General features: G+C 41.3%; 1 protein-coding gene and 1 pseudogene across 8 annotated transcripts in view; one reads left to right on the top strand and one right to left on the bottom strand.

Annotated features, from left to right (window-relative positions):
• The window catches only part of ADAL (adenosine deaminase like), an 86,234-nt gene that overhangs the window by 37,252 nt on the left and 28,167 nt on the right, over positions 1-20,815 (top strand). For 3 of the 8 annotated variants that reach the window (XM_034994116.1, XM_034994115.1, XM_034994120.1), the window contains 5 exons: positions 12,432-12,665; positions 12,912-13,042; positions 13,553-13,613; positions 18,292-18,379; positions 20,470-20,551. In XM_034994116.1, coding sequence (XP_034850007.1) covers positions 12,432-12,665; positions 12,912-13,042; positions 13,553-13,613; positions 18,292-18,379; positions 20,470-20,551 — 596 coding nt within the window. Of the gene's footprint in view, positions 1-5,977; positions 6,689-12,431; positions 12,666-12,911; positions 13,043-13,552; positions 13,614-18,291; positions 18,380-20,469; positions 20,552-20,815 lie in introns of those variants that run through there. The other 5 variants (XM_034994114.1, XM_034994117.1, XM_034994113.1 and 2 more) reach the window with 3 other exon arrangements.
• LOC118003816 lies at positions 3,727-3,835 on the bottom strand (annotated as a pseudogene).

Here is a 20,815-nt window from a genome sequence, read left to right on the forward strand (position 1 = left end):
TTTTTTTTTTTTAAGATTTTATTTATTAACTTGACAGAGAGAGAGAAAGAGCACAAGCAGGCAGAGTGGCAGGCAGAGAGAGAGGAGAAGCAGGCTCCCCACTTAGCAGAGAGCCCAATATGGGGCTCAATCCCAGGACCCTGGAATCATGAACTGAGTTGAAGGCAGACACTTAACCAACTGAGCCACCCAGGCATCCCTATACAGGGATTCTTTGTTCCTTCTATCTATTTGTCTATTCTGGCACCAATATCAAAGTAATTACTATGACTTTGCAATATATTTTGATTTTCTGGGGATAATCTCTGATCTTAACATTACAACTCACTATTTATTACTAATTTTAGCCTGAATCAAACATATATCCATCCTTCATGTTACATAATCGAACATTTACCATGTGTTGTGCCCTGGAAATAAAAATTGTTGTCTGGCGGCCCCTGGGTGGCTCAGTTAGGCATCTGATTCCTGATTTCGGCTCAGGTCATGGTCTCAGGGTTGTGAAATCAAGTCCCATGTTGGGCTCCATGGCTGAGTGTGGAGCTTGCTTAAAATTCTCTCTCTCCCTCTCCTTCTGCCTCTCCTGCCCTCCCCCCAAAAAATTGTTGGCTGAACTCAATTGTCCAAATTTAAATTCAGTGGATTGAGGTCTAAACTGCCTTTTCAGTTGAGCTCTTTGGGAGAAGGAAAGGTGATGGCAAAGTTGGTTTTTTCCTCTTAAGTATTGCTTAAGTTGCTGGTATATCCATACATAAGGAAGATCTGCTTTACTAACTTTTTCTGAAATAGTAAAAGTCTACATAGGAATCAGATGTTGAGAGGCTCTAATGAAAAGCCTAAAAATGTGGACAAAGGCTAGGGAATGAGAAAAGCATAATGTAGTATAATATCCTAAATTTACAACTTATTTTCTAGCTTTAGACTGCCATTTAGGTGGCAAATGACTTTTTGCATAAATATTAGGGCAAGGTTTTTCCTCTCCCTGTATTAAACTTTGTTACACACCAAGTCATGCCCAGCGAAGCATCACCACATCCTAGTAAGATCCTGTGTGTATCTGCTCATGAGCACATTTAATTGCATGTTCCTACATCCTCAGATTAGCCTTTTGGCAAAGTTAGCTCACTTCATTTGCAAAGGATATGGGATAACCATGGTCCATTGTTGAACAAAAGGGCATGAAGATCAGCTGGAAATTGCAATCAGGGAGAAGGTTTGAGTGTAATCTATAAAGCTAGGAGTAACACCAGGGAGCCTACCACGTTTACCCAGGTTAAAACAGTTGAATTTTAAAAACTCTTAAATAGGAGGTCTTTAAAACTTTAATACTCCCCACACACACTAATTAAATGAATTTTGACATCCGTTTGTGCATGGTATGTACAATAGTAATATGCAAATATAATTTATTTGAGTATCAAATTGGACCTCCAACCAACAAGTATTTATTAAGCATCTACTATGTTGGGGATAGCAAAGTGAACTAGATAGACCCAGTTCCTTCCCCTAGTCAAGGAACTGCCCCTTCCCAACCAAGTGCTTTATGTCATTGACCAAGAAAGATAAGTGAACAGTCTTTAAACTGTGGAATGACGGGGCGCCTGGGTGGCTCAGATGGTTAAACATCTGCCTTCGGCTCAGGTCATGATCCCAGGGTCCTGGGATCGAGTCCCACATCGGGCTCCCTGCTCCTTGGGAACCTGCTTCTCTCTCTCTCCCTCTCTGTCTCTCATGAATAAATAAATAAAATCTTTAAAAAATAAAAATAAAAAAAATAAACTGTGGAATGACAGAAATCTTTTGTTTACGTAATTATTGACATCCAAGGAAATCTCAGTCTCCTCTGAGGCGGATTATAAATTTCATAATTTCTGCTCTACATATTTTTCTTCTCTCTTTAAACATCAAGTCCAAACATGATCAGCGAGGACTCATGACCTTCCTTGCCAGTCTAACGCTATTTTATATCCCCTTCATTACTCCAGTCAAAAAGCTGTTTAGTTTTAATGTCACACTAGACATTATTGGATGGTCCCTATGATTTTTTTTTTTAAAGGTTTTATTATTTATTTGACAGAGACAGCGAGAGAGGGAACACAAGCAGGGGGAGTGGGAGAGGGAGAAGCAGGCTTCCCGCCGAGCAGGGAGCCCAATGTGGGGCTCGATCCCAGGACCCTGGGATCATGACCTGAGCCGAAGGCAGTTGCTTAACCAACTGAGCCACCCAGGCGCCCCTGGATGGCCCCTATGATTAAGAACTCACCTTAGTGACTAGTTCTCTTATTCACCAGATTCTCCAAAGAGCACAGGCGTCTCTCCCACAGGAAAAGAGTAGTTGGCTACATTTGGGGCTGTCATATGAGAGTGTTTTCCAAAAGATGTCATGTGAGATGGGCCCCAGAGTAGGCATGAGTTGTTAAGATTGGGTTTGGGATTACAAATGCATAGAGAATAAACCAGGACTTCAAGGTCTGAGAGCATAGAAAGAGAAGACCAAACAATGCCTGGGCACTACTGGAACATTATTGTTCCATGTCAACTTCCTAACATCACTAAGGAGGGTTAAATTTGCAGAAAGATAAAAAATGGACAGTTGGTGGTAAAATCCAGAAAGCACACAAAGAAGTGACAGCACTGGCCTTTGAAGAACATATCCTAGAAGAGTTGTTCTTAACTTTGTTTTCATATCCTCAGTGGTATGATACACTGTTTTTGAGACCCTGACAGAGTAGAGATTCAAAATAAGAAATTGTCTTCCTTCCTTAACTAGTTTTTCTGGTCTAAAAAGAAGTACAATCACTAAATGAGGTAAAAGTCTTTCATTAACTCTCATAACTGCACCAGGCTCCATACCAGAATTTTAGAACAAAAATATTCCGGTGAGTTGGAGAAGCAAAAATCATTGTCCAACTTCAGTTCTCAATCTGGTCCACATCTCTAATTATGAAACTGGAATCCAGCACTAGTCCATACTGAGTGCTGCTCCAGAGGCACAGAGTAAATGCTGCTGACAAAACTTGTAAGTGTTCTAATGAGTAGAGCTTGAGAAGCGAATAATTCCTTAACTGAGTATGATGCATGTATAGGGTTAAAGGTGGAGGGCATGCTTAATCTGGTAATCACTTACAGAAAATGTGGGTAATTTCTCTGGAGAGAACAAGCCCAACTACTCATAATGCACCACACTAGGCAGTACTCAAGAGAAGAGGCACCACTGCACTACCAATTTAGGTCTGGCACACATCCACGTTCTCTTGACAATCCCCGCCCCCACCCCCGCCTTTTCTCTCCCCCCACCAAAGCTAATGAGATAATAATGGTTGATGGCACCATCTGAGAGGTAGCATAATGGAAGGTATAACCTGGGCTTTTAAGTCATTTCTAGGTTAGAATTCTAGAACTAACTACTACATAGCTGAGAACACTCATTTCATCAACATCCAGCTTTGATCCTTCCTGCAAGTTGGAGGTAGTCTGTGGTGAATTTAGAAACAAGAAATACAGAGCAGCCTTTCCACCTTCTGATCATATTCCTCCCAGTTATTTAGTATCCGGCCCACCCATAGCCTTGCCAGATGCCTAGGTGTTAAGCCCTTTGTTTCCCAGGGTTTATTCATGTCCATATCTGATAAGGTAACTGGGTTCATTTCAGATTTCAGACATGAAGCATGAGGTCAAACCATGTTTCTTCAGCTATAGTCAACCTTATATTCTTTTTTAAAAGAAGCTTCATAGAAATAAGGCCTCAAAAATTGGCTAAAAACTCAATATCTTTCCATGGAAATCTTTGGTAAAAAGCAAAAGATTTATGTACTCTGAAGAGAAATCAGAGTTATCAACCTTGTATTCTTACCAAGGATCTGTGTTAAATTTTTTCAAAGCCCGAGAATGGGAAATTTTTCAATTGACTTAGGCTAAAGATCTGGTAACTCAATAAATGGATAAACTTAGATGAGGAAAACCAAAAAACTAGACACACAGGGATCCAAAGGCTCCCCAATTCCTACTCTAGGACTGTATAACCATTCTCTTCAGATAATCATGTTTTATTTTTGTATCATCTCTCTGAATGTTGGTATGTTTTAACAACCTCCTTCACTTTCTGCACTGGATAGTAGTGCTAATGAGAAGAAAAAGCAGAAGGAAGGAGTAGTAATGTCTATAACTACAGTCAAATCCTATTGTGGAAACCTTTATTGTTTACGTTAGTGGGTCCTCAATATATCAAAAGTTCAGTCCTACTGTCCAGCACTTAAGGAAGAAAGGTCTAACGTCACTGTATAGGGATTGAAGTAGGTGCCAAAGGAAAAGCAGTTCCCACCACCTCCAAGGAGCAGGAGCTGCTGCTCTTCAGGAAGGAGGATGCTGGTATGATTGTGTAACATTAATGGCCATGGCACATATGTTGTGTCAATCTGATACTCAGAGCTCAATCCTGTAGTCAAATCAATTACAGTCACTCCAGGAACTGAGGAAGAATGAATCCAGACCCCTCCAACAAGCAGAAGCTTCCCATTGAGCACATGAGCTGTGTGTGAGTACCTTGGAGTAATGGGAGGCTGGATGACTACTGATTCCCAGAGGAATCCACAAGAGATTGATTTTAGAAAGAGTACAGAGCTCAGTGGCTCCTCAGAAGCACCCAGACCTCCAGCAATAAGGACTCCCCCTTGCCAGCTGCAGGCACTGTGTGAATGCCGACCTTCAGGTACTTCCCCCTCCACTGGGATACTGACCCAAGCCATTGTCCCCACATGTAGGAAATGCCAGTCACTTAGTACAGGTTCTGCCACACTTCGACCCCCATACACAAACAAGTATTTCTGATTCTCAAAGGACACTTCTGTTGTTGAATGCCGCCAACATGACAACGTGGAATCTTCTGGGCCGGCCTTTGTTATTGTCACATTTAGGTCCTCAGTGCTATTATCCTTACTCTTAGAGACACGAAGTTGGAGAATCCCCAAGGCTGGAGTTACTGGGGACAGTCTTCCTCCCAGAACCAAAACCTCGGTATCTGAAAGTCTTGTCATGGTGTGATAAAGGCGTCCATCCCACTGGGTTCCAGTCCCACAACTGTATATTTGGTTGCCTTTCCATTCAAAGTCACAATATCTTGAGAGCAAGTGAAACTTACTCACTCGGCAATGCCGTCCCTCTTGCTCTCCAAATCCTCCTGCACTAAGAATAATGCTTGGGCTCAAAAGGACAGAGGCATGCCCATATCTCTTAAGGTTTGGGCCCTTGCTGTCATTAGTGACTACACTGGCAGGGAAGACGCCTGATGGAGAAGCAGGATCTATTCGAGGAAACGCCTCTGAGGGTGGAAACACCAGAGTTTGGGAGAGAGTGTCTCCTCTAGAAGCGGCCAGAATGAAATAGTGGGCGCACTTCAAATGCCACTCCTCAAACTCATCAAAAGGTTCAAGATTCTCCATGCGCTGGCATTCTTCCGAGGAGAGAAAGCAGCGATAGAATTCATTCATGTCCACAGCACAGCAGGCAGTCCAGCCAGCCTGAAGGAAGCGGTGCTGCTGGGCCTCCACGTCGGGAAAGCAGTCTAGGCCGTGCAGGGGAGAACTGAGCTGCCGAAAATGCTGCTGCATGACCTGGCCAAAGGCGTCATGCGGCCTCATCTGCTCGTAGATCACGAAAAGGGCATCAGGAAAACGCCGGGCTGCCCAGGCGATGAGGGCCGCGGCATCACTCGGCTCAAGGTAGGTCAGCACGGCCTCAGCCAGGAGCAGAGTGGGCGCGGCCGCGTTAAGGCCGGCGGCGGCCAGGGCCTGGTCCAATCGCGGGAGCTGCCGCAGGTCCAGGCCTAGGAGGCGGTAGTCCACACTCTCAAAGCACATCGCTGACGCAGGGTCCCCACTCTGGAAAGGCCCGGTTAACGCGCGCAGCTCCGGCGTATCTTGAATCCTCTCCGCTTTGCGCCGGACGACGTCCAGAAAATCTACTTCCCAGACTGCAGCACCGGCCAGCCAGCCCGCAGCTTTCAAGCGAAAATACAGCGAATCTGAACCCGCTCCCAACGACACGATCTGGGCGCGAGGAGCGCCGGGGGCCGCGCACGTCCGTTCCAGAAAGGCACGCACGCAATGCCCCACGGCGCGTGCGCGGACGTAGTAGCCGCGGTGGATGAGCGGCGCGCGCCGCGCGGTCCCCGGAACGAGCAACGCGGTGAAGGGGTCGTGCACGTACCCGTGCGCGGCCAGGGAACTCTTGCTGAGGGCGCTGCTGTCGTTGGTGCTCTGTACTGCCCCCGCCCGACGCTCGCGGCTCCGCGGGCCCATGGCCGGGGTGAGGGAGAGGAGCGGCGGTCCGTCACCGGGGTGAGCCCTCTTTCGTTCTGCAGTACCCACCTCGGGGATTTCTGTACGGAAAAAGCACCCCTCTTCCGTGACTCCCCTTCCGCGTGTGTGAGCATCACTTCCGCAAAGAGGGCACCTCACCAATCAGAATTGAGGAGGGTGTAGCTTGTGCTAAAGTTCGACTGTGATTGACTTTTTTTGCATTTTCTGGGACTGCGTTTTCGCGGAAGACTGACCCCCTACGGCTTATTGTGGGCACGTGGACTGTGTCAGGGAAGCTCCGGTTGTCCCTTTTCTACAAGCCTTTCCGTCTGAAGGGAGAATTTCGCTAAGTCCTCATAGTTGACTCAGCTGTTAACAGAAATCTTTAAGGGGTGAGTGTGTGGGGACTGACAACCAGACCTCCTTGGACTGCAGGGTCAGCATTGAGTAATCCGGTGGGGCAAAGTAGGGTTAGAACCACTGACGTTGGTTTGTGGGCAAGGAGAAGAAGGGGTCGTTTCCCAGATGCTAACTACTAGTACTTACTCATTTATTTAATGCTTTCATAGTTTAAAAAGAGATCCCATTTAAATCTGAAAACAAGTCATTGAGGCCAGGTGCAAAATGAAACTTTCACAGAGGTTGTGATTCGCCCGATAAATGTTTCCCCACAGATACATACTATCAGTTCCCTTGTATTCCGGGCTCTGTGCAAAGCTGACAATAAGTAAAACACTCAGCCTCTGTTTCTCGGTTATAAAATGACATTCCCCTCCACTTCGAAAAGTCTGTGATTCTAGGGTAGTGTTGAATATATCCACGGAAGAGGGAAATCACAGAAGAGAGGTGATTATTCCCTCTGATACGGTCTGAGTCTTGTCGGGGGTTTAAAATAACCATTAAGTTTCTGAGTTGGGTGTTTGGAAGTCATCACCCGTAGGAAACTGCTTCCAGAGATATTTAGGAGATTTATCATTTATGGATTGGAATTTGGTTACTAACTGCAGGGGCTGAGGTGGAGAAGGAAATCAGTATGACTGTAAGTATGATTACTTTGAAGCAGTCTAGGAGAATGATTAAGAGCAGGAGTTTAGGAGTCTAGCCCATTTGGATTTGGATACTGGAACTCAGAGGTTTGAGTCAGGATAAAGGTTTGATAACTGAAAAGTGTCTTTAGATTTGGTGTTGAAGAGCTCTTAATGACTTCACGGAGAGCAATTTCTGTGGAGCAGTAAGGGCAGAATTCATGTTTCAGTGAATGGGAGAAAGTAAATGGAGGCAGCCAGTCTAAATTATGCCTTCAAGGAGCTTAGCTTAGAATGAAAGGAGAGACAGGGCAGTAAAGAGGAATATGGGATACAAGAAAGGCTTTTGTTTGTTTGCTTTTAGGTGGAAGCAAATAATGTACATGCATATTGGTTCCCTGAGGGAAATTAGCCAATGGAGAGAGAGGTTGAAGGAACAGAAAATTGAGATGATTAACTGGTGGAGTAAAGACTTGAAATAGCTAGGAGGGAATGGGATCTAGGGCACATATTAGTGTTGAGGACAGAAGAATGAATCCTTTTTCTCTGACTTAATGAGAGAAGAAAGTATACAGATAAAGGTAAGTTTAGGTGTAAGTGAGGGCAGAGAGAAATAAAATTCTTGCCCGATGGCTTCTGTTATCTCTGTAACACTGGCAGCTGGGTTGTCAGTTCAGTGTGAGGTGATTGGGTCTAGTGGCGTGTTGAGGTGTTTGGAATTGCCTCTGATGGGAATGGCCTTGGATCTTCACGTCTAAAATGAGAGGAGTAAGTGCTGCTTTCTGAGATGTCTCAGAGCTGATTGAGGGCCAAGGAAGAAGAAAAACAAAAAGAATTGTAGGACCTTTAAAAATATATATAGTGCTGTAGAAGTGAATATTTAATGACAAGTAAAATTTAGGTGATATGTTGTTAGAAATACTACTTTTTTTGATAAAGAACAGATTAAGAAAACTGATTCAGGAAGAAAGAGAATGGAGCAAAATTTGTGATTTGGGTACCATAGGATTGTTTTCTGATTATTATTTTTTAATCTGTTTATTCTTAGGTAAAATGAGGATAATAATATCTCATGGGTTGTTGTGAGGATTAAGTAGAATAACCATCTAAGAAACTTAGCACAGTGCCTGGATCATGATAAGTGCTTAATAAAAAAAAGAGTAACACATGTCTTTATTATTCTGAGTTCCCTTTTCTTTTGGGGGCATGAAAAAAATTCTCTGGGAGACAGGAGACTTGGTTCTGGCCCTGCTCTAACTTGATGAAATACAGTACAAATGTAAAAGATCTTATCTCAATGTGTTGCCTTTCCGCTCCTCACTCCCACCATAGCTTCTTCCCACCCACACCAAACTTAGCCCAGGAAGGTAGAATTTGGCACGGCATGGTTTTGTTGATGGTAGTATCTTAGGCATGGATCAGTGAAACAACAGTTTTTTAAATGTGTAAAAATAGTGCTTTTTGGTGGATCTCAAATTTCCAGAGGTTAATATTGTAGCCAGTGGGTCAGTAAATTTACTCACAGCTAGCTAAAGGTCAGTCTGGAGGGAGGTTTGAATGTAGCACAAAATAAGATCAGGACCCTAGAGTGGGATTGAAAATATATTTAAAAAGCTAGCCACTTGTCAGATTTATTATCAGCCTGCTATGAAAAATGTCCTTTTAGGCTGTCATTCTATTGTCTAAACATAAAAGTTCTTCCTCTCACAATTCATAATAATAAAATTGTTTTGCAGTTTTTTTTTAAGATTTTATTTAATTATTTGAGAGAGAGGGAGCACAAGCAGGGGTGGCAGGGAGAGGGAGAGGTAGAAGCAGACTCCCCACTGAGCAGGGAGCCTGACGCAGGGCTCTATCCCAGGACCCTGGGATCATGACCAGAGCTTAAGGCAGACACTTAACTGACTGAGCCACTTGGGCACCCCTGTTTTGCAAGTTTTTAAAATTATTTAATTATTTTATAAATAATTAATTTATTATTTATATTAAATTATTAAGTAAATTATATAAATTTATTGGGTTTTTTTTAAAGATTTTATTTATATATCTGAGACAGAGAGGATGAGAGAGACAGAGAGCACATGAGAGGGGGGAAGGTCAGAGGGAGAAGCAGGCTCCCTGCCGAGCAGGGAGCCCAATGCGGGACTCGATCCAGAGACTCCAGGATCATGACCTGAGCCGAAGGCAGTCGCTTAACCAACTGAGCCACCCAGGCGCCCAAATTTATTGATTATTTAACATTTTAATTTATTAAACTTATTTCAGAAAGCAATCAAGTATTACATGCTTGTTGTAAAATCTTCAAATTGCAGAAAAATATGTAAGGTAAGTAAAAGTAGAATTCTCTCCCCTGACCTTTGCCACTTCCAGCCCGTAATTATAAATAAATAAAATATGCTTTGTTCATAAATGCCGTCTTTCTAAGCAATATATTTTGTTACTTTTTGGAAGTAACACTATATCATAGAAGTCTTTCGCTATAGTCATAGATATTCAGTTGGATTGAGATATAATTAATTTAGCCAGTAGCCTACTGATGGACATTTAGGTTGTTTCCAATTTTTTGCTATTATATGTTATAAGAAATGTATTTGGGGCGCCTGGGTGGCTCAGTCGGTTAAGCGACTGCCTTCGGCTCAGGTCATGATCCTGGAGTCCCGGGATCGAGTCCCGCATTGGGCTCCCTGCTCAGCGGGGGGTCTGCTTCTCCCTCTGACCCTCCTCCCTCTCATGCTCTCTGTCTCTCATTCTCTCTCTCGCAAATAAATAAATAAAATCTTTAAAAAAAAAAAAGAAATGTATTTGTGCATATCCTATAAGATTAGGATAAATTCTTAGAAGTAGAATTATTTGGTCAGAAAATAAATGGTGTTTTGTGTTGTGTGTGTGTGTGTTAGATATTGCCAAATTGCTTTCCAAAAAGACCATCCCAAGTTCTGTTTCCACCAGAACTTTTACTCACACCTTCACTAATATTGGATATTTTTCTTTTGAGATCCACAATTTTTTCTGGATAATTTTATGTCTTCCACATGAACTTTAAAAATCAATTTCTAAGAAATAACTTTGGGAATATTTTGATTAACACATACTTTAAAAATCAATTTATGGCAAATTGATTTTACCTATGGGAGATAAGGTGTGTTTTTCCATCTTAATGTTGTCTTCTGTATATTTTGGTAGGAGTGTAAGCATATTAGTTAAACAGCCTATCTTTTTCATTTGTTACTATTTATGAAGCACTTACTATAGCATTCTATTGAAATGCCACTTTTATTTCATACTGTGTTGGCCTTTCTGTGGATTTCTGTGGCTCTGTGGTCCTGTACAAACTTGTTTTTTTTTAAAGATTTTATTTATTTGTTGAGAGAGAGAAAGCTCACACAAATGCACAAGCAGGGGAGAGGGGCAGGGGGAAAGGGAGATTGAATCTCCAGCAGACTCCACGCTGAGCCCACAGCCCTGTGTAGGGCTTGATGCCACAACCCTGAGATCATGACCAGAGCTGAAACCAAGAGTTGCACTCTTAACCGACTGAGCCACTCAGGCGCCCCCAAACTGTTTTCTTTTTTGCCCATTTTAATATTGTGAAAACTTACTTACCCCCTCTCTATCAATTTATTGATTTATAATGTGGCAGAAGTATTTATTTTGCAGTTATTGCAAGAATTAAAATAATAGTAAAAGCACTTCCTACTTATCTGGTCTGCTCTGAATGAAAACTGCTGTTCTTGGGTGCCTGGGTGGCTCAGTTGGTTAAGCGACTTCCTTCGGCTCAGGTCATGATCCTGGAGTCCCGGGATCGAGTCCTGCATTGGGCTCCCTGCTCAGCAGGGAGTCTGCTTCTCTCTCTGACCCTCCCCCGTCTTATGCTCTCTCTCTCTCTCTCTCTCATTCTCTCTCTCAAATAAATAAATAAAATCTTAAAAAAAAATTGCTCTTCTTATCAACATCATCATCATTAATATGTGAGAACCCAGAGGTTCAGGGTGGCTATTCTGAAGAATCACTAAATTTCATTTGGAATTTTATCTTATTTATAAGCCACCTTCAGAGGTGAAGGGAAATTAGGATTTATTTATCACCTACAATGTGCTAGGCACTGTCCTAGGTGTTAGGGAGGTAGAATTAGCCATAGTCCTTGTTCTTCTGAAGTTTATGGCTGATGAGGAAGAAAGACAACTAAATCAGTGATTGAGATGGGGCGCCTAGGTGGCTCAGTTGGTTGAGCATCAGGCTCTTGATCTCAACTCAGGTCTTGATCTCAGGGTCTTGATTTAAGCCCCATGTTGAGCTCCATGCTGAGCATGGAACGTACTTAAAAAACAACAACAACAACAACAAAAAAACCAGTCCGTGATTGAGAAACAGTGTGACAAAGTGCTAATTTAAAGGTAGTCACTAACTTATATGGGAGCATAGCAGAGGGGAATTTAAATTACTTTATTAATCATCAGAGCTACTGTGCATTTGTATCCCATTTTTACAAATAAGGAAACTGAAACCATTAGTTTAGTAACTAGGCCATACAGCTACTAAATGACAGAACTGGTATAACGATTGATGTGGGTCCATCTGACTCCACTACCTCTGCCCTTCCTTTACATTTTTTAAACAGCTCAAAAATGTCAACTTTTACCCACAATAGGCTTTATAAATTTCTTCTTTCAGAGGTAGTTTTATAGGGGCGCCTAAGTGGCTCAGTTGGTTAAGCATCTGCCTTCAGCTTGGGTCATGATTCCAGGGTCCTGGGATCGAACCCTGCATTAAGCCCTGCATGGGGCTCATGCTCAGCAGGAAGTCTGCTTCTCCCTCTCCCTCTGCCCCTCCCCTACCCCCTGTGTGTGTGTGCGCTCTCTCTCAACTAAATAAAATCTAAAAAAAAAAAAAGTTTTATGGAAAGGTCTAACAGGTAAGGAATACACCTTACTAAATTTCAGATTTTCATTCACTTCTTACCAGTTTGAGGCCTTTTCTTATTTCTAGGTTAGATTGCTAATTTGCTTAAATAGCATTGAAGGGGCTTTTGTCTTTTGAGGGATAAAGTGGCAGAATTCTGTTTCTTTGTTTTTATGTCAACCACTGAAAATGTTCACATTTGTTTAAATAGGGGAAGCTGAGCCCAGAGCTACATATACAGGTTATCTTATCAAAATGTATGGACATAAAGCAATCTGAAGGAAATTCAAGACCACAGAATTTACTGACTGAAGCACATTATACTGTTCATAACAAGAATAAGAGTATTTGGAGAAAGACCTTTTTATTCTGCGAAATCGTGATGGAAGCAGAGGAACACCAACAGCCACGGAAGACAGCCTTTTACTCAGAATTACCTAAAGTGGTGAGAATTCAACCACAGAATTCTGGAGTGGTTGCTTATTATAACGATGCCTGTGTTTGTTTTTTCCACAAAGAAAAGTAAATTTTATAGGTAGAATTTGTAAATTTTATAAACTTTAAAAGTTATATAGCTACATCTAGTAGGCAGTTTGCCTAGTGCAGATTACAAATGTGCGGTACCTGGTAGGATGCTGTGAATCTGGTGGATACTTGAGAAGTTTTTACTGATGGTATTCTCTTGTTTTAGGAACTTCATGCCCACCTGAATGGATCCATTAGTTCTAATACCATGAAGAAATTGATAGCCAAGAAGCCAGGTCTTAAAATCCACCATCAGATGACTATGATTGACAAGGGAAAGAAAAGAACTTTAGAAGAGTGAGTTTGGGGAGGTTATGGACATACTTCTTTTTATCTCTATTACTGTTTCGAGATTGTAAATAGTCTATAAGAATCCAGATTTTAGTAGTTAAAGGAATTGGGTAGCCATCTGGTATAGAGAGTATAACTTGACATATAGCATTTTTTTCCAGCTGTTTAGACCACTGACAGTATTTTTAGTGACTTACGTTGTTTGTAAAGTTACACTGTATTAGAATATCCTTTAGACGTGAAAATGTAGGCTTATTGATTTTTCTCCCTGTTTGCTGCTATTAACAGGGGGTAGGGGGTATGGTAAAGGGAAACTAGTATTTCCCACTTAAGAGTAACATTCTGTTTTCAGTCATTTATCCTTCCAGATCAGTGTAATTTTTGAAAAACGTATTCTGTAGTTCTTTGTAATATATAATTAGTATTAGCCTAAAATATATTCATTTGATTTAGTGGGTTTGTCTCGAGTGACAAGTTTTTGATGACTAGAGTATGTTAAAACTTTTCCTGTTGCAGATGTTTCCAGATGTTTCAAATTATTCATCAACTTACTACTAGCCCTGAGGATATTCTAATGGTGAGAAATGAAAAATTTTTAGAGTGGTTTAAAAATTATTAAGTAATTTATGCCCTTCTGGTATTGAACATGAATTTTTGCTTTCGTCAAGAGTCAAATGAAAAATATTTTCTGCTTTTTTATGGCAACTCTTTTCAAAACCAATGTAAGACATTTGCCAAGGGCTAATATCAAAGACTACATTCGGGGCGCCTGGGTGGCTCAGATGTTTAAGTGTCTGCCTTCAGCTCAGGTCATGATCCCAGGGTCCTGGGATCGAGCCCCACATCGGGCTCCTGGCTCATCGGGGAGCCTGCTTCTCCCTCTCTGTCTGCCTCTGCTCATGCTCTCTCTTTCTTTCTGTATCTGTGTCTCAAATGAATAAATAAAATTAAAAAAAAAAAAAGACTACATTCATTGTAAAAGATCTGAGAAGAGAAGCAAGATCAACATATTCTGTTACATAGAGGATAAAATCTTGTCCTGTTTTCCATATATAACATATTATATGAAATATTTCACCATAGATGAGCATTTCTTTGATAAGGCTTTATCTGTATTGCTTGAGATACTTTTAACTGCCTGGGTGGACAGTATAGAGAATGAAGTTCAAGAAGTACTTAGAGATTGAATGATTAATCCCTAGTCCTTCCCTCTGGGAATGAAGGACTAGAGGACATCACTGTGTTCTCTTATCTGTAGCTCTGTGATACTAGACTCTGATATGGAAGACTGGCTTCTGTATCATTGACTAGGGTGGCATTTTAAAATGTACTCTTTGTAAATGGAGAAAAACAGAATCCTTATCAATGTTCTTAACGATTAGAAAAAAATGCAGAGTAAGAGGTATAACCTGTGTTTCTGGAAAAATAACTTCTGACTGGTCAAGAAAGAATTTTCCTTCTTGGCTGAAACTGATCCTCATGAAAATTAATCACCTTTTGGTAAGAGAGTTAACTTTAAAAATCTAGTTCAACAAAAGTTGCCCAAGTGCCCACAATGTTCTAGCACTCTGCTAAAGACTGGGAAATAAGATAGATGGACATGGTCTCTGCCCCCTGAGGAATTTATAGTAAGGTTAGAGAGACAGACCCATAAGCAGATAAATCCAACATATGGAGGTTCCTCAAAAAGTTGAAAATAGAGCTATCGTACGACCCAGCAATTGCACTACTGGGTATTTACCCCAAAGATACAAATGTAGTGATCCGAAGGGGTACATGCACTGCAATGTCCACAATAGCCAAACTATGGAAAGAGACAAGATGTCCATCAACAGATGAATGGATAAAGAAGATGTGGTATATATACACAATGGAATATTATGCAGCCATCAAAAAAAACCCTGAAATCTTGCCATTTGCAATGACTTGGATGGAACTGGAGGGTATTATGCTAAGCAAAATAAGTCAATCAGAGAAAGACATGTATCATATGATCTCACTGATATGAGGAATTCTTAATCTCAGGAAACAAACTGAGGGTTGCTGGAGTGGTGGGGGATAGGAGGGATGGGGTGGCTGGATGATAGACATTAGGGAGGGTATGTGTTATGGTGAGTGCTGTGAATTGTGTAAGACTGTTGAATCACAGACCTGTACCTCTGAAACAAATAATACATTATATGTTAAAAAAAAAAAAGATAGTAGAAAGGGAAAAATGAAGGGGGGAAATCGGAGGGGGAGAAGAACCATGAGAGACTATGGACTCTGAGAAACACCCCCTTTTAGAGGGGAGGGGGTGGGGGGATGGATCAGCCTGGTGATGGGTATTAAAGAGGGCACGTATTGAATGGAGCACTGGGTGTTATACACAAACAATGAATCATGGAACACTACATCAGAAAAAAAATAGGAAAAATCCAACATAATGAGGTAAGCTGTGTGTTAGAGATACGTACAGGGACTTATAGGAACCTAAAGGAGGCTTGTCTAATTAGCTACTCAACAGATACCATTGAATGCTGCTAGGAATGTCTCACTTTCTGTTGTTGATTGTCACCGAGCAAAACTGATGAAATCTTGGATTCTGACAGCTTATCTAGGGCTACAATAATGCCATGCTCATTATTTTATTCCTTTCAAAGTTGGTAAAAAGCTTTATTAAAATGAAGTAAGGGGGCACCTGGGTGGCTCAGTCAGTTAAGCATCTGCCGTTGGCTCAGGTCATGATCCCAGGGTCCTGTGATCAAGTTCTGCATCAGGCTCCCTGCTTCTCCCTCTCCTTCTGCCCCTCCGCCTGCTTGTGCTTTCTCTCTCTCTCTTGCTCTCTCTCAAATAAATAAAATTTTAAAAATAAAATAAAATAAAATGAGGTAAGGAAGGGCCCCTGCTTGGGTGCTTGGCTCAGGTCAATATTTCAGGGTCATGAGATGGAGCCCTGCCTTAGGCTCAGTGGGGGAGTCCGCTTGGGGAGTCACTTCCTCTGCCCCTCCCCCAACTCTTGCTTGCATGTGCTCTCTCATATAAATAAATCTTTAAAAAATATAAAATGAGGTAAGGAATTAAGATTTTGTGATTTGACTTAGTGGTACTAGAATGAGCAACTTTAGGTGGTTCAGAAGGATGACACTGAGAGTAAAGTTAGTAACATTTACATATAATAAATGAACCCTGTGTGGGAGTAAGCCAAGAAATTCTTTGTTCATAAATGTGGGACCAAGAGTTTATGGATCATTTAACAGTCTGGTCAAGATGATCTGGATGTAATCTCAAAGAGAAAGGATTGGAATATGCTTGAAGTAATACTAACTATTACATGTCCCAGACACTACATTCAAGACTACTCTCTGAGGTGGGTATCTTTATTGTTCCCTTTTTGCAGATCAAAAAAACCCCTGAGCCTTAAATTGATTACATGTAACTTGTTCAAGGTCACTCACAGAGAGAGTAAGTGGCAGAATTGACTATCTTTGTCTGGTTCCAGAGCCCATGTTCTTTCTCATTCAGGAGATGCAGTCTTACCATCCTTTGAGTAAGCAGAAACTTAACTAATTGTGATGTACTCTATCTGAAGAAGGAACTCAAGTAAGAGTTTGCCTCAGTACCAGTTGCTGCATGGAGCAGAAAGGGCTGAGTCTGGCAGACACAGATGTGGACCCCAAGGAAGTATTATTGGACATGGGTAGGGATGATTCCACAGGCCTCACCATGGCCTAGATAAATCGTCCCATTGCTCTCATTCCATACTTGCCAGCAGCCTTCTGTTGTTCTATTTGGTTTCACTGGCAGCTCAAGAAACCAAGAAAGAGGGTGCCTTGGATAGGAGCTCTGGTCTCCTCAGTCACGGAGGACTGCCAGTTCATGCCCGAACTTCACCCTCCCTGTCAATGCTGCATAACAGATAGGCTTCTGCATTGGCCGCATGTGAGCTGGGGTGGAGGGAGTTGGCTTCTATGTGTCTGCTCTGGAGCCGATGACAAGATGCAGTTCCTCAGCCTGCACAGATGAGGCCCACACTCTGGTGGTAGCATGGGCAGCAAAATGGGAGTTTGGGGGGCACCAGTGCCATGGGGTCCAGTGCCTATGGTGATGGTACAGAAGCTGCAGGGTCATGCTCAGTGGCGTAGGAAGCAGTGGTGTCTTGCTGGGTCCAAGAGTGTCACATGATTTTGAACGCTTTTGTGTTGTCCTGAGCTGTGTAGTCTCTGAGGCTGATTCTGCAGATCTCCTGGTGAATCTGAGCTTAGTATACTTATATTCTAAGATTCTAATAAATTCCTTTGTGGCTTTAGTTAAGCGAGCATGGCATAGGCAGGCACACGCACACACACACGCACACAACCAGATGAAGCCCAGACCTTGGATTACAGTGAGTCCACTAAAGTAGTGCCGCCTTGTTAGGCACTGTCTACACAATCCGCCAGCCCTTGTTCCTTTGCCAGGACACTGCACTAGCCTGTTCATGTGCATATAGTCAAAACTGGTTAAGATTAGGATACCAACTACAAAGACTAGCTAGGGCTGGTTGTCACAGCATTTCCAACCTGGTCCTTTTTTCTTCTAGATTTAGTATTTTTTTAGGATTGATCGCAGAGAAGGAAAATAATGCCTTCATCCTTTTGATATCATTTACCCTGGTCATTTAGTCATTTTTGGGTTGTTGAAATCTGTGCTAAATTGGATACTATTTTACTCGTATTTATCACCCATTTTCTTTGTCAAAGAGAGATTTTTCTTAGTACTCCTGGAGAAAATTTCACCCTGCCTGAAGAAACTTTTGCAAAATACAACTTATTCATAAATAACTTGAATAAGAACCGTAAGCCATGACTTTGAACGGTACATCAGTAATGCCTAATTGTTTTAGCCACTTATTTCCATATGTACCTTCCTAGTACTACACACTCATAAGTAGTTTTAGTTCTGCCTCATTTTCTGTTTTATCAGCTACTGTTATGAACAGTAAGAAGTGGAGAAATGGCTAAAGGGAGAGAAGAGAAACAAAAAGTGTGTGTGATGTGCAGATTTGGATTTAATGTGAGAATGAGGGTTGTAATGGGAACTCTTGGAAGTGTTACAGTCTCATCACAGTCTCCAGCAGGGGTATGACAAAGCAGGTCATCTTAACCACATGAGAGACTTGGAACATTTTTTGCAAATCAAATTTAATTTGTGAAATAAAGCTGTAGCATTGGGCATTTTCATTGGGACCCTTACACTAACATTATCAATATTGTGTCCATTGCCTTAACTATCAGGTCACAAAAGATGTCATTAAAGAATTTGCAGATGATGGTGTCAAGTACCTGGAACTAAGGAGCACACCTAGAAGAGAAAATGCTACAGGTAGAGTTTAATTACTTCTCAGCAAATATACTTTTTTCCTCTGTGCTTTGATGATTCATGTGTTTATAAGTTGAGAATATGAAGCACTTGCTTTAACACTGTTGTAGAGTCAACAGTCCAAATCTTCTGATGTACATTAATGATGTACATTATTTTTTTTTTAAGATTTTATTTATTCATTTGACAGAGAGAGACACAGCGAGAGAGGGAACACAAGCAGGGGGAGTGGGAGAGGGAGAAGCAGGCCTCCCGCAGAGCAGGGAGCCCAATGCGGGGCTCAATCCCAGGACCCTGGGATCATGACCTGAGCCGAAGGCAGACGCTTAATGACTGAGCCACCCAGGCACCCCAATAATGTACATTATTAATGAGTGAGTTGTTAAGTTAAAAAATCAGGTCAAGGATTATCTGTTTAAGGGAAATTAAAAGGCCTACAAAAATTTTGCTTGTTCTTGTTTTTTTCTCACTCTGAGGAAAGAATGTTTGCTCCTTATAGTTACATTGTCTTAAACAGAGGCTACTTCTTGCTCCTTGCATTGAGGGCACTTGTGAGACAGTGCCACTGAGTAGATGCTGAATCATGTTTTATGACAATCACAGAAATGAAGGTTTTTCAGTCCCTTCTCAGAGACTGATAGTGTCTTAAGCTAGGAGCAAGGGGTGAGGTGGTAAAACCTCTCTGGATGGAGATGAGTGGATCTGGATGTGGTCTGGAGAAATTTCCTGGAACCTTCTTTTCATAAGGGCAGTGTGGAAAGATGTTATGCAGTGTCCTTGGGTCCCTTAGTCCCTTGTCTGTGACCTGAAAAGGCTCTGCCAGTTCATCTTGCACCCTGACATGTGCAGTCCAGTTATTCAGGGGATAAATTTTTTAAAACTACATAAAGTAAGTGTTGGACAAGCAGAAGATTCTTATCTCGCATTTTTAAATTGTAGGATCAGTTCCAGATTATGCTGGTGAGGATAGTGAAAGGGAAGGAGAGAAGAAACCTACCACTTACTAGAACTAGTTCGCTCTTTGAATGGAGATTCCAAGAAGGATGCTAACCTGATATGCAACAAGAGGGGAATGGTTAAATAAGGGTTAATGGAATGTGAGGCAACCATTAAAAATATTTGCGAAGATACTATAAAGACTTGGGGATAACACTCAGAATACAGGACTGTATTAAACAACTGAACAGGATACATATATACATAGTAGCCTCTCATCTATTCAAAAAACATTTATACTTAGAAAAACAAAGAGTGGTTATCTCTGAGTGGTGGGATTATAGGTTACTCATTTTTTCCTTTATAATTTTCTGTGTTACTTGAGATTTTCTGCCAAAAGAAAGCATTTTATGATTGGGTACTGCTTTCATTTTATGAAAGCAGTATTTTAGAGGGGGTTGTTCTGGAGAGTGCTCTCAGAGCCCCCAGAAGACGACTTGTACACCCAAAATTGGAAGAACTGCTCTAGTACCCTGGACAGGAAACACTGAGCCTGGCCAGGATTGAAGAGGCAGGAACCCAAGAGGGGATTTTTTTTTTCTGGACCAACAGGAAAACATTCTGCTAATAGAGAAAAATGGTTTGTTTTTGTTTCTGGTTTTTTTTTTTTTTAAGGATAGGCCTTAGAAAAGGCTGTTCTTGTTTTGTTAGAACAGGCATTTTAGATTTTTATAGCAATTTGTGAGAATAGTTGTTTTTTTTGTTTTGTTTTGTTTTTAACTAGGCTCCCCACTGAACACAGGGCTTGAAATCATGACCCTGAGATCAAGAGTTGCATGCTCTACCAGCTGAGCCAGCCAGGCGCCCTGTGAGAGTAGTTTTATGTCTGTTGGATCTAAGAATACTTTTTAAATGGGCTTATATTTTGTATGTCTTTTTTTCCATTTCTGCTTTCTCGTACTTCATTTTTAAAAATTTATTAAAGTACAGTTAGCATTTATGAAAATGTACCCATAGGGCTATGTTTTAACTCCTCTTTAATCATGCCCTTGTCACAGCATAAAGTAAAAATGTAATTGTTCATAGAGGGATGCTAATGTTAAAGGATGAAATAGTTGATGATGTCTTGACAAATATTTTCTTTATGTCCTTTCCAGGAATGACTAAAAAGGCTTATGTGGAATCTGTACTTGAGGGCATAAAACAGTCCAAACAAGAAAACATAGACATTGATGTTAGGTAAGAAGCATTGTACCTTAGTGGTCACCATTTAAAAAAAAAAACTAGAATGTGAATATGTTATTATTTTGATCATGAGTGTAATAGATTTTTATAAATCAAACAATAACTGATTTTTATTTTAGAAAAATGGAGTCAAGAAATCTATTGCTTAAAAGTTGAGAATGCAGTTCTGAATTTGTTCATGTGGCAATAAAATTCTGAGTACTGTTGCTCTAGAGAAGTATGGCTTCCCATTGCTCTTCAGCCAAAATCCAGACTTCT

The sequence above is a fragment of the Mirounga leonina genome, unplaced genomic scaffold (genome assembly GCF_011800145.1).
Source record: "Mirounga leonina isolate KUSES-001 unplaced genomic scaffold, KU_Mleo_1.0 Mir_91, whole genome shotgun sequence".
Classification (NCBI taxonomy): domain Eukaryota; kingdom Metazoa; phylum Chordata; class Mammalia; order Carnivora; family Phocidae; genus Mirounga; species Mirounga leonina.